Source organism: Ylistrum balloti, unplaced genomic scaffold (genome assembly GCF_031769215.1).
Source record: "Ylistrum balloti isolate Yb309-2 unplaced genomic scaffold, AGI_CSIRO_Ybal_v1 Utg369758, whole genome shotgun sequence".
NCBI lineage: Eukaryota > Metazoa > Mollusca > Bivalvia > Pectinida > Pectinidae > Ylistrum > Ylistrum balloti.
In genome coordinates this window covers 955238-969573 of record NW_026781958.1, presented here as the reverse complement: position 1 = coordinate 969573, position 14336 = coordinate 955238, and the positions used below count along the sequence as shown (strand labels likewise).

The window sequence follows — 14336 nt, the reverse complement described above, 5'->3', positions numbered from 1 at the left end:
TAACTATCATATTTCTGTAGTTAAGACTAACTAGGACATCATGTTTATGTAGTTAAGACTAACTAGGACATCATGTTTCTGTAGTTAAGACTAACTAGGACATCATATTTCTGTAGTTAAGACTAACTAGGACATCATATTTCTGTAGTTAAGACTAACTAGGACATCATATTTCTGTAATTAAGACTAACTAGGACATCATGTTTCTGTAGTTAAGACTAACTAGGACATCATGTTTCTGTAATTAAGACTAACTAGGACATCATGTTTCTGTAATTAAGACTAACTAGGACATCATATTTCTGTAATTAAGACTAACTAGGACATCATATTTCTGTAATTAAGACTAACTAGGACATCATATTTCTGTAATTAAGACTAACTAGGACATCATATTTCTGTAATTAAGACTAACTAGGACACTAGGACATCATATTTCTGTAGTTAAGACTAACTAGGACATCATATTTCTGTAATTAAGACTAACTAGGACATCATATTTCAGAAGTTAAAACTAAGTAGGACATCATATTTCAGAAGCTAAGAGTAACTGGGACATCATATTTCAGAAGCTAAGACTAACTGGGACATCATATTTCAGAAGCTAAGACTAACTGGGACATCATATTTCAGAAGCTAAGACTAACTGGGACATCATATTTCTATAATCCAGGTTAAAAGTGGTATATATCATATATTTTCATGATTTCAACACTATTGAATCAGCTTTTACAAGTTTTGAATGTGAAAATTTATGCGGTACTGTTTTACTCTTTATCATTAATGTGTGGTTTGGATATCATCAATTCATTGTGGTGATGTCACCATTTCAGTTTGAATTCATAGAAGTGATATCGACAATTTGATATAGTGAATCAGTCGCCACAAAGAATGGTGATATTTCTCACATACAATGTTTTTGGCAGTTTATAAAGCTTTCAGTGGCACTAAGTTAGGTGAAGATTAGAGTGATATCAACAATTCAAACTGAACAGTTGACAAATAACACTGTAGTGGATCAGTGGTATCACTTAATCGCTGTACAAGTAATATCATAAATTTGTTAAAGTGATGTTACCAATTACTGAAACAATCAGATGATACCACTTTTATGAAATGGTGATAATACCAATGGAATGGCTAGAGGTAACATCACCTATTCATTATAGTGATATTATCTCATCATATTACCGATATCACATAAAATGGAATCAAAAGTCAAACAGTGCCCCATAGAAAGTGATTCACCAATGAAATATTTTTGTAAATATTTGTAATCAAAACTCCATATAAAATAATACCAAAATCCATTCATACCCCATTCCAATCACTCCCAAAGGGCACTTTTGACCCTTTTGGCACCTTATAGCACATAAGGGGAACATGATGCATTCTGGGAGAGGTTGCTAGAGCAGGATTACCTCCCTTTATTTAAAAAAATCCATGATTCAGCAAAGATGCTAGACAGACAGAATATGCTTGGCTTTTGAGTGTACTGTACAAAACTAGCTTGTGTACACAGCTTACAAAGTGTTAATGTTGAGCTTTACTGTGAGTGATTGTAATGATCTTGGAGATCAATTTGTATACAAGGGTAATCATACTTAAAACATTGTGAGTGATATATTCATACAAACTGTAATATGTGAAGAAGATTGACAAACTTCAAAATGAATTGCTTTAATTAGATATCATTGGAAACTAAGTGTAATTATTAAAATCATTTTACATTTGCACAAGGACTGCTGGACACATGAAAATATAATAATTCTACATAACATTATTTCTGCTTTTTTTTCTGTATGCCTAAAAATGTGAATACTTTAACATGATATTTCAGGAAGCAATATCTCAGTTTAAAATGGAAATGTAATGAAAAGGTCTTGCTAAGAACAGGTTTTAGTGAATTAGATTTGAGCGGCTAATTCATTTCAGTCATTATCTATATGTTACTCTAGATATTTATAAACTAGAATTGTTTGTACTCGGAGACCATCTGTGTATCAAGGTATGAATTAGAATTTTCTGAAGGCTTTTGAAACTAGATATAAGGAAAATTATCAGCTATTAATTAGGTAACATATATTAAACCAAGAAAATCTATTTACATATTTATTTTGACGAGAGAAACTGTCTAGGTATAACCATGATCCCGTAGAATCAACTGAACAGTAACAGAACAATATACCTAAACAGTAGTAAGGTTTAACAGTGTTGTTGAGCTTGGGTTGTTTTTGTTGTGAGCGAGACAATGTAGTAAGAAAGAGAATGCTTCATAATTTGTGTGTTTTATACTTTGTAATTTGTTAGCTTGTCTGATCAAGGCTGGAAGCGTGGCAGAGGAAATGAGAAAATGTAACACTGTACGTTCTGAACATTGTAATATATGGATTTGGATTAAAAAACTGAAATAAAACTGATTGATTTGATGTTTTTATGTAAAGTCCTATGATAGCATGGAATGAACACTGTATCTAAAAACAAAGAAATTTTTTTTTTCTTATAAAATTTATTTCATAACCTCCAGCTCCTCCTTCCACACATATTACTTTAACATATACAAGCATTCATTTAACTCAGATTCTAAGTATTTTTGAACACAAAAAAGTGCAAATTGGACGGACAAAAACTAAAGGTAGATACTGTGTACCTTACAATTTAAGTAAGACGAAGATATATTGAGATATTAATACAAAAACAATAGGCCTATAAGGCCTGTATTGCTTATCTTACATATCCATTGGAAAACACATTCTGATTGTGAAAAAAACCAAAGTAAGATCTGATGACTTCCATCAATAAAAGCCTTGACGTGAAAATTAGGTCAAACTTACCAGTGAAGGCAAAAATCTATAAATTATTCATATCATTTCTGTATGACTTTCCGTTTTATAATTTGATTGAATCATAGACTGACTTTTGAATCATTCAAACACCTCAAACAATAGGATTTTCTGAATCACACTTACTGGTATCTTATAAAAGATGTAATATAAAAAAGCAGGCATATACAATCAGAATATATCACTGTACTTTTACTTGAAGTTACACATGTGTTAACTAAATCAAAGAGTCACCAGTTAAGAAAATGAACAATTCCTTTTTGTATTTCACTTGCAAATTCTTCATTTGATTTACATGAAACCTCTCTTTAGCCTCAAAAACATAAATGTTAGCTTCATACAAAAAAGGTTTTTTGTATTTTACATGTAAGGGTTACATCTGACTTGTCAGAATTTGTAAGTTATTACCAGCATAGTGTAACAGAAGACATTATTTAAGACATCTGACTTACTATTCCTGGACATTATCCATCAAGCTGAAGACAAGTCCTCGGTGTCAAAATAGACACCAGATATTATAATAGGTATTAAATCAGAATTCAAACTGGTAAAAAATTCTTCACAAAAACAAATATTGTTTTTTTTGATCAACCATGCCATGAGGACATTGAGAACATACAAATACATTTTTGTATGCTTAAAAGTCAGCTGAAAGGCTGGGGCTAAAAATTGGTGGCAATTTGTGTAACTCACTGCTACTGGTTTAATAATTTACTTATGCCAATTAAGTAATACCTTTAAATAAGTGAGATAAATATTCAACAACTAATATTTAGCCACTTAAATGGCTAGTATTTAGCCAAGAGATCACTATAAATGCTAATATCAAAACATAAGTTTGCACATTACTGTAGCACTGTTCAGAATTATATCATACAACCTTGCTGGGGTCAAGTTTGTGTCCCACAACTGACCAGGCGTATCTAAAGTCTCACAGAAATGGTGACTATGACCATTGTACGAATCTTGCTTAACCTACGGAAATCTTAACTACAGTGGAAATGTAGAGAAATCTTAACTACAGTGGAAATGTAGAGAAATCTTAACTACAGTGGAAATGTAGAGAAATCTTAACTACAGTGGAAATGTAGAGAAATCTTAACTACAGTGGAAATGTAGAGAAATCTTAACTACAGTGGAAATGTAGAGAAATCTTAACTACAGTGGAAATGTAGAGAAATCTTAACTACAGTGGAAATGTACGGAAATTTCCTTATGTTTTCTTATGGGGAATTTTAAGTTATGGAAAATTTCATAAATTAAGGAAGATTCGTGAAACCTGGGCCTGATCAGATTATATCAACTTCTGTCTGAAGTCACTGGTGAAATGTCTGATACTCTTGAATCTGGAGTAGATTGTTGAACTGACATCTGTTTGAAAATTTCCAGTTAAGGATAGAAATGGAATGTTGCTTTCTTATCACAGCTTAACAGGTCATTAATATTTTCTTTGTGATCACCGATGGAAATCTGTCAATTTCAAAATATCAGCCGCTAGAGAGGTCAAGGCAACATCAGCGTGCGAACTGAAAAAAACAACAAACATTTATCTCATATTTATCTCCGAATCACTGAACATTTTTTTAAACTAACTACAGGTGGGATACTTGTGCATCCACACACAACATGATTGCTTTATTTTCTTTTCATTGAAATTGTCATAAATACAAAATGATAAAGCAACTTACTTCCCCGTCTGTACAAGATTACGTATCGTCGTGGCCAAGTCTTCCCCATGTTGTTTCATCAGATCCACATGTGCCTTCTCAGTACTCAACTGAAACAAAGTTTACATCACATATAGGACATTATCAGCACATACATCTACAATGGTTCACACATCATTATATCAATTTCAGCATTTTTACACAACAGGATGTTTACAAAGGTAACCCATTTTTATCAGTTTAATTACAATATTATGTGTGTACATTGATCTAATCATTAATGATGGTATGTTACCTTATTGGAACATCTATTTATGGGGGTAAGTGATGTTACTGTGACATCTATTTAAGGGGATAATTGACCTTACTGTAAAATCTATTTCAGAGGGTAAGTGACATTACTGTGACATCCATTTTAGAGGATAAGTGACATTACTGTGACATCCATTTTAGAGGATAAGTGACATTACTCCAACATCTATTTAAGGGGGTAAGTGACCTTACTGTGACATCCATTTAAGAGGGTAAGTGACCTTACTGTGACATCCATTTTAGAGGATAAGTGACATTACTCCAACATCTATTTAAGGGGGTAAGTGACCTTACTGTGACATCTATTTAAGAGGATAAGCTACCTTACTGTGACATCCATTTAAGAGGGTAAGTGACCTTACTGTGACATCCATTTTAGAGGATAAGTGACATTACTCCAACATCTATTTAAGGGGGTAAGTGACCTTACTGTGACATCTATTTAAGAGGATAAGTGACCTTACTGTGACATCCATTTTAGAGGATAAGTGACATTACTCCAACATCTATTTAAGGGGGTAAGTGACCTTACTGAGACATCCATTTAAGAGGACAAGCTACCTTATTGTCACATCTATTTAAGGGAGTTGTAGCTTACTGTGACATCTATTAAAGGGGTTAAGTGACCTTACTGTAACATCCATTTCAGAGGGTAAGTGACATTACTACTATTTAAGAGGGTAAGCTAACTTATTATGACAACCATTTTGCATTGGCAAGTTACCTTACAGTGAACTTAATTTTAGTTATAGGGTAAGCTACCTCATTGTGATATCTACTTATAAAGCCAATTACAATGAATCAAAATAACTCACCAAGCGTTTAATGATTCTTAGAAGGACTTTCTGTCTTTTAGCATCAGATTTCTGCAAGGCCCTGCTATAGCAATCCTGAAGTGAAACATACAGTAGATATAAAGCAGGTGTTGTGGAAAGATTAATATTGAACATCAACCAAGAACTAGAAAATCAAGTAAAGAAACACAATTATCTGTCTTATTAAAGGGGCCATTAGCATTTGTATGAATGCGAGATGTGGAATTTTCACTTTCAAAAAAGGGGATCTTAATGGTTTCTTGCTTATTCTTCCTGAATATTTCAACAATGTAAGACGTTCCAACAGTGAATTTTTGATGGTACTAGACATTACATATCTATGCCTCTAATCGGCCGAGTGTCTTTGAATGAGCACTAACAGTACAGTGATTCTTCTATCCACAGACTTTTTCAACTGACCATGTTTTCCAGGGACATGGCATCTTTGTTCTCGCCCCCAAACAGCTGGACCAGGAGAGACAGACACTTGGTGGCCAGATCCTGGACATCTGAGTCATCACAGCATAGCTACCAACAGATAAAAGTACCATGATAAAGTCACAAATAGTCCCATGGGTGCTAACATAGTCATCTGGGACTGGGCTTATCTCATAGATATCAACAAATAGTCCCAGGGGTGTCAACATTGTCATCTGGGACTGGACTTGTCTCACAAATAGTCCTAGGGGTGCTAACAATGTCATCTGGGACTGGGCTTATCTCATAGATAAACAGTAGTCACAAATAGTCCCAGAGGTGCTAACAATGTCATCTGGGACTTGGCTTATCTCATAAATATCAACAAATAGTCCGAGGGGTGCTAAAATTATCATCTGGGACAGGGCTTATCTCATAGATAAACAGTAGTCACAAATAGTCCTAGAGGTGCTAACATTGTCATCTAGGACTGGGCTTATCTCACAGATAAACAGTTGTCACAAATAGTCCCAGGGGTGCTAACAATGTCATCTAGGACTGGGCTTATCTCACAGATAAACAGTTGTCACAAATAGTCCCAGGGGTGCTAACATTGTCATCTGGGACTGGGCTTATCTCACAGATAAAAACTTGTCACAAATAGTCCTAGGGGTGCTACAAATCATCTAGGACTGGGCTTATCTCACAGATAAACAGTGGGGTGCTAACAATGTCATCTAGGACTGGGCTTATCTCACAGATAAACAGTTGTCACAAATAGTCCCAGGGGTCTAACAATGTCATCTAGGACTGGGCTTATCTCACATATAAACAGTTGTCACAAATAGTCCCAGGGGTGCTAACATTGTCATCTGGGACTGGGCTTATCTCACAGATAAACAGTTGTCACAAATAGTCCCAGGGGTGCTAACAATGTCATCTAGGACTGGGCTTATCTCACAAATAGCCTTAGGGGTGCTAACAATGTCATCTGGGACAGGGCTTATCTCACAGATAAGCAGTTGTCACAAATAATCCCAGGGGTGCTAACAATGTGGACTGGGCTTATCACAATAGTCCCAGGGGTGCTAACAATGTCATCTGGGACTGGGCTTATCTCACAGATAAACAGTTGTCACAAATAGTCCCAGGGGTGCTAACATTGTCATCTAGGACTGGGCTTATCTCACATATAAACAGTTGTCACAAATAGTCCCAGGGCTACTAACAATGTCATCTGGGACTGGGCTTATCTCACAGATAAACAGTTGGGCTTATCTCACAGATAAACAGTTGTCACAAATAGTCCCAGGGTTACTAACAATGTCATCTAGGACTGGGCTTATCTCACAAATAGTCCTAGGGGTGCTAACAATGTCATCTGGGACTGGGCTTATCTCACAGATAAACAGTTGTCACAAATAGTGCCAGGGGTGCTAACAATGTCATCTGGGACTGGGCTTATCTCACAGATAATCTCACAGATAAACAGTTGTCACAAATAGTCCCAGGGGTGCTAACAATGTCATCTAGGACTGGGCTTATCTCACAGATAAACGGTTGTCACAAATAATCCCAGGGGTGCTTACAATGTCATCTATGACTGGGCTTATCTCACAGATAAACAGTTGTCACAAATAGTCCCAGGGGTGCTAACAATGTCATCTAGGACTGGGCTTATCTCACAGATAAACAGTTGTCACAAATAGTCCCAGGGGTGCTAACAATGTCATCTGGGACTGGGCTTATCTCACAGATAAACAGTTGTCACAAATAGTCCCAGGGTCATCTGGCTATCTCACAATAAACAGTCATCTAGGGGCTTACTGCTAACAATGTCATCTAGGACTGGGCTTATCTCACAAATAGTCCCAGAGGTGCTAACAATGTCATCTGGGACTTGGCTTATCTCATAAATATCAACAAATAGTCCGAGGGGTGCTAACATTGTCATCTAGGACTGGGCTTATCTCATAGATAAACAGTAGTCACAAATAGTCCCAGGGGTGCTAACAATGTCATCTAGGACTGGGCTTATCTCACAGATAAACAGTTGTCACAAATAATCCCAGGGGTGCTAACATTGTCATCTAGGACTGGGCTTATCTCACAGATAAACAGTTGTCACAAATAGTCCCAGGGGTGCTAACAATGTCATCTAGGACTGGGCTTATCTCACAGATAAACAGTTGTCACAAATAATCCACAAATAATCCCAGGGTGCTAACATTGTCATCTAGGACTGGGCTTATCTCACAGATAAACAGTTGTCACAAATAGTCCCAGGGGTGCTAACAATGTCATCTAGGACTGGGCTTATCTCACATATAAACAGTTGTCACAAATAATCCCAGGGGTGCTAACATTGTCATCTAGGACTGGGCTTATTTCACAGATAAACAGTTGTCACAAATAATCCCAGGGGTGCTAACATTGTCATCTAGGACTGGGCTTATCTCACAGATAAACAGTTGTCACAAATAGTCCCAGGGGTGCTTACAATGTCATCTAGGACTGGGCTTATCTCACAGATAAACAGTTGTCACAAATAATCCCAGGGGTGCTAACATTGTCATCTAGGACTGGGCTTATTTCACAGATAAACAGTTGTCACAAATAATCCCAGGGGTGCTAACAATGTCATCTAGGACTGGGCTTATCTCACAGATAAACAGTTGTCACAAATAATCCCAGGGGTGCTAACATTGTCATCTAGGACTGGGCTTATTTCACAGATAAACAGTTGTCACAAATAATCCCAGGGGTGCTAACATTGTCATCTAAGACTGGGCTTATCTCACAGATAAACAGTTGTCACAAATAGTCCCAGGGGTGCTTACAATGTCATCTAGGACTGGGCTTATCTCACAGATAAACAGTTGTCACAAATAATCCAAGGGGTGCTAACATAGTCATCTGGGACTGGGCTTATCTCATAGATATCAACAAATAGTCCGAGGGGTGCTAAAATTATCATCTAGGACTGGGCTTATCTCATAGATAAACTGTAGTCACAAATAGTCCCAGGGGTGCTAACAATAACATCTGGGACTGGGCTTATTTCACAGATAAAAAGTTGTCACAAATAGTCCTAGGGGTGCTACAAATAGTCCCAGGGGTTCTAACAATGTCATCTGGGACAGGGCTTATCTCACAGATAAACAGTTGTCACAAATAATCCCAGGGGTGCTAACAATGTCATCTGGGACTGGGCTTATCTCACAGATAAACAGCTGTCACAAATAGTCCCAGGGTTGCTAACAATGTCATCTAGGACTGGGCTTATCTCACAAATAGTCCTAGGGGTGCTAACAATGTCATCTGGGACTGGGCTTATCTCACAGATAAACAGTTGTCACAAATAGTCCCAGGGTTGCTAACAATGTCATCTAGGACTGGGCTTATCTCACAAATAGTCCTAGGGGTGCTAACAATGTCATCTTGGACAGGGCTTATCTCACAGATAAACGGTTGTCACAAATAATCCCAGGGGTGCTAACATTGTCATCTAGGACTGGGCTTATTTCACAGATAAACAGTTGTCACAAATAGTCCCAGGGGTGCTAACAATGTCATCTGGGACAGGGCTTATCTCACAGATAAGCAGTTGTCACAAATAATCCCAGGGGTGCTAACATTATCATCTATGACTGGGCTTATCTCACAGATAAACAGTTGTCACAAATAGTCCCAGGGTTGCTAACAATGTCATCTAGGACTGGGCTTATCTCACAAATAGTCCTAGGGGTGCTAACAATGTCATCTGGGCCTGGGCTTATCTCACAGATAAACAGTAGTCACAAATAGTCCCAGGGTTGCTAACAATGTCATCTAGGACTGGGCTTGTCTCATAGATAAACAGTAGTCACAAATAGTCCCAGGGGTGCTAACAATGTCATCTGGGACTGGGCTTATTTCACAGATAAACAGTTGTCACAAATAGTCCTAGGGGTGCTAACATTGTCATCTAGGACTGGGCTTATCTCACAGATAAACAGTTGTCACAAATAGTGCCAGGGGTGCTAACATTGTCATCTGGGACTGGGCTTATCTCACAGATAAACAGTTGTCACAAATAGTCCCAGGGGTGCTAACAATGTCATCTGGGACTGGGCTTATCTCACAGATAAACAGTTGTCACAAATAATCCCAGGGGTGCTAACAATGTCATCTGGGACTGGGCTTATCTCACAGATAAACAGTTGTCACAAATAGTGCCAGGGTTGCTAACAATGTCTTCTAGGACTGGGCTTATCTCACAAATAGTCCTAGGGGTGCTAACAATGTCATCTGGGACTGGGCTTATCTCACAGATAAACAGTTGTCACAAATAGTCCTAGGGGTGCTAACATTGTCATCTAGGACTGGGCTTATCTCACAGATAAACAGTTGTCACAAATAGTCCGAGGGGTACTAACATTGTCATCTAGGACTGGGCTTATCTCACAGATAAACAGTTGTCACAAACAGTCCCAGGGTTGCTAACAATGTGATCTAGGACTGGGCTTATCTCACAAATAGTCCTAGGGGTGCTAACAATGTCATCTGGGACAGGGCTTATCTCACAGATAAACAGTTGTCACAAATAATTCCAGGGTTGCTAACATTGTCATCTAGGACTGGGCTTATCTCACAGATAAACAGTTGTCACAAATAATCCCAGGGCTTGTCATCTCTGGGCTTATCTCACAGATAAACAGTTGTCACAAATAGTCCCAGGGGTGCTAACAATGTCATCTAGGACTGGGCTTATCTCAGAGATATCAACAAATAGTCCCAGGGGTGCTAACATTGTCATTTAGGACTGGGCTTATCTCATAAATAAACAGTACAGTCACAAATGGTCCCATGGGTGTTAACATTGTCATCTAGGACTGGGCTTATTTCACAGATAGTCCCAGGGGTGCTAACATTGTCATTTTGAAGTAAATTTGTTTTCTGTCTATATTCATGGTTTTTGTGGTAAAAAAAGGGTAATAAATGGAAAGGAAACAAAAACACTTTAAAAAAGATGTTACGAAAATACAGAGAATCTTCACTCAGCAACAGTAGCAACCAACTAAATTGTGGGAAAACAATCATCCCAGATGACATATAACTTAACTTTCAACAAAAGAATATCCTACATTAGAGTAAAAATCATTACTCAGATATAACTGTTAAACTTTCTGTTTATTTTATTGCATATTTTATACAAAATTAACAGGATCTTTAATACCGTACGTGATTTGATTTTGTAGGTCTGTAAAAATCATAATCTAGATGACAGATAAAGATATATATTCAAGTCGCTGGCAAAAAACTTCCCCTTTGTCAAAATAACCGAAAACAGAGAAAAATGTTTTCTGAATACTGACCAACATTAAAATAGTATAATATCCAATAGTGGTTAGCCTTGACATACTGTGTGCTTACCAGCTGGGTTAGAACGTTCGTGACATCTGTCAGAGACTTGTTAATGAGGAGTAGCTGCTCGGCGTCTTCAGCGTCTCGTGTTCCTCCGTCCATACCTGCCTTCTTTGTCTGTTATGTAAATTAACCAGCTTATTTAGCGTGACTTCTATCCATATGTAAGAGTGAACAGTAATTTTGACCTTAAAATGTATCACTCTCAAGGGTCATCCCCATCATTTATAGAAATATGAAAGCTCTTACTCCAGGGATGCTCCATACTCAATACAAAATCAAAGAGTGAAACTAAAATCAGCTGTTCTAGAGGAGTAGTGTTCCATGGAAAAGACAATGACAGACAAGGAAAGTGAAGTCAACAACAAATGGCCAATATCGTGTCCAAGCATACGTTCTTTTTGCCTTGATATTAGGCCCATAAGATCATGAAACTGAATCATACATTTACTTAAATTTTAGATAAATGAAGTTCTCTTGGAAACAAATCTTAATCAAATAAAACAATCCATATTGACATCCTACATACAAAAAATTAATTTAAAAGATAAAGTATTCATCGTTACCTGCAGAGCTTTCCTCACAATTTCGGAGACATATTTTAACATGCTGTTGAGGGTGTCGAGGAGAACCTGTAACATTGTGAATGTGGCTTTACTGTCCCCTCCTCTTTCGTCACCCTCGAAACATGCAGCTGACACCTCAAAGAACAGCGTGGAAAAATAGTCTATCAGGCCTACAACATCACAAATAAAACATGGCTATTTCAGATGTACTGAATGCATCAATGAGAAAAAACTGAGCATAGTCTGTACTTGGCATCAATCTTGTAGAAAGTTCAGAAAACGCTAAACTACTTTTATTTTCATACAAGGTCTTTTTCTTTCGGTGTTTGCTGAGGTATTTTTTGGCTATTATTTTTTCATTTACTGTAATATGTCTCTGTAAACACACAGCCTGATCATGTACTGTAGAAACTGTTTTGTATATATCCCATTACAGACCTTTACTGTAATATGTCTCTATAAACACACACCCTGATCATGTACTGTAGAAACTGTTTTGTAGAAACTGTTTTGTATATATCCCATTACAGACCTTTACTGTAATATGTCTCTATAAACACACACCCTGATCATGTACTGTAGAAACTGTTTTGTATATATCCCATTACAGACCTTTACTGTAATATGTCTCTATAAACACACACCCTGATCATGTACTGTAGAAACTGTTTTGTATATATCCCATTACAGACCTTTACTGTAATATGTCTGTATAAACACACACCCTGATCATGTACTGTAGAAACTGTTTTGTATATATCCCATTACAGACCTTTACTGTAATATGTCTCTATAAACACACACCCTGATCATAAAGGTCCCTCATGTTGGTCTCCCTGTGGCTGACCAGACAGTTCAGTATACCAGCAATACTCTGTACTGCACTATTTAGTGGTCTGCTCTGATGATCCTAAATAACAAATACAAACATGTATTTAATTTACATTGTAGTACACAGGTGCCTGATATCTATATAGTAGTACACAGGAGCCTGATATCTATATAGTAGTACACAGGGGCCTGATATCTATATAGTAGTACACAGGGGCCTGATATCTATATAGTAGTACACAGGGGCCTGATATCTATATAGTAGTACACAGGAGCCTGATTATCTATATAGTACTACACGGGGGCCTGATCATCTATATAGTACTACACAGGGGCCTGATATCTATACAGTAGTACACGGGTGCCTGATCATCTATATAGTAATACACAGGAGTCTGATCATCTATATAGTACTAAACGGGGGCCTGATCATCTATATAGTAATACACAGGGGCCTGATCATCCATATAGTAATACACAGGGGCCTGATCATCTATATAGTACTACACAGGGGCCTGATATCTATACAGTAGTACACGGGTGCCTGATTATCTATATAGTAGTACACAGGTGCCTGATCATCTATATAGTAGTACACAGGGGCCTGATCATCTATATAGTACTATACAGGGCCTGATCATCTATATATAACTACACAGGGGCCTGATTATCTATATAGTACTACACAGGGGCCTGATATCTATATAGTAATACACAGGGGCCTGATCATCTATATAGTACTACACGGGGGCCTGATCATCTATATAGTAATACACAGGGGCCTGATCATCTATATAGTACTATACAGGGGCCTTATCATCTATATAGTAATACACAGGAGTCTGATCATCTATATAGTACTAAACGGGTGCCTGATCATCTATATAGTAATACACAGGAGCCTGATCATCTATATGGTAATACACATGGCCTGATCATCTATATAGTACTATACAGGGGCCTGATATCTATATAGTAGTACACAGGTGCCTGATCATCTATATAGTAGTACACAGGGGCCTGATCATCTATATAGTACTACACGGGGGCCTGATCATCTATATAGTAATACACAGGGGCCTGATCATCTATATAGTAGTACACAGGGGCCTGATATCTATATAGTACTACACAGGGGCCTGATATCTATACAGTAGCACACGGGTGCCTGATCATCTATATAGTAATACACAGGAGCCTGATCATCTATATAGTACTACACGGGGGCCTGATCATCTATATAGTACTATACAGGGGCCTGATCATCTATATAGTAATACAAAGGGGCCTGATCATCTATATGGTAATACACATGGCCTGATCATCTATATAGTACTATACAGGGGCCTGATCATCTATATAGTACTATACAGGGACCTGATCATCTATATAGTAATACACAGGGGCCTGATCATCTATATAGTACTACACGGGGGCCTGATCATCTATATAGTACTACACAGGGGCCTGATCATCTAT

At 37.5% G+C, this 14336-nt stretch overlaps 1 protein-coding gene across 1 annotated transcript in view; it reads right to left on the bottom strand.

The window, feature by feature from the left end:
* Window positions 1–3985: 3985 nt before the first annotated feature.
* LOC132543530 (serine/threonine-protein kinase ULK4-like) overlaps window positions 3986–14336 on the bottom strand; it is a 35153-nt gene continuing 24802 nt past the window's right edge. Inside the window, exons 25-31 of the mRNA XM_060207045.1 lie at window positions 12831–12936; window positions 12027–12196; window positions 11470–11577; window positions 6058–6165; window positions 5638–5712; window positions 4532–4620; window positions 3986–4369 (exon numbers count right to left, since the gene is read on the bottom strand). Coding sequence (XP_060063028.1) covers window positions 4300–4369; window positions 4532–4620; window positions 5638–5712; window positions 6058–6165; window positions 11470–11577; window positions 12027–12196; window positions 12831–12936 — 726 coding nt within the window. The 3' untranslated portion in view covers window positions 3986–4299. The remainder of the gene's footprint in view (window positions 4370–4531; window positions 4621–5637; window positions 5713–6057; window positions 6166–11469; window positions 11578–12026; window positions 12197–12830; window positions 12937–14336) is intronic.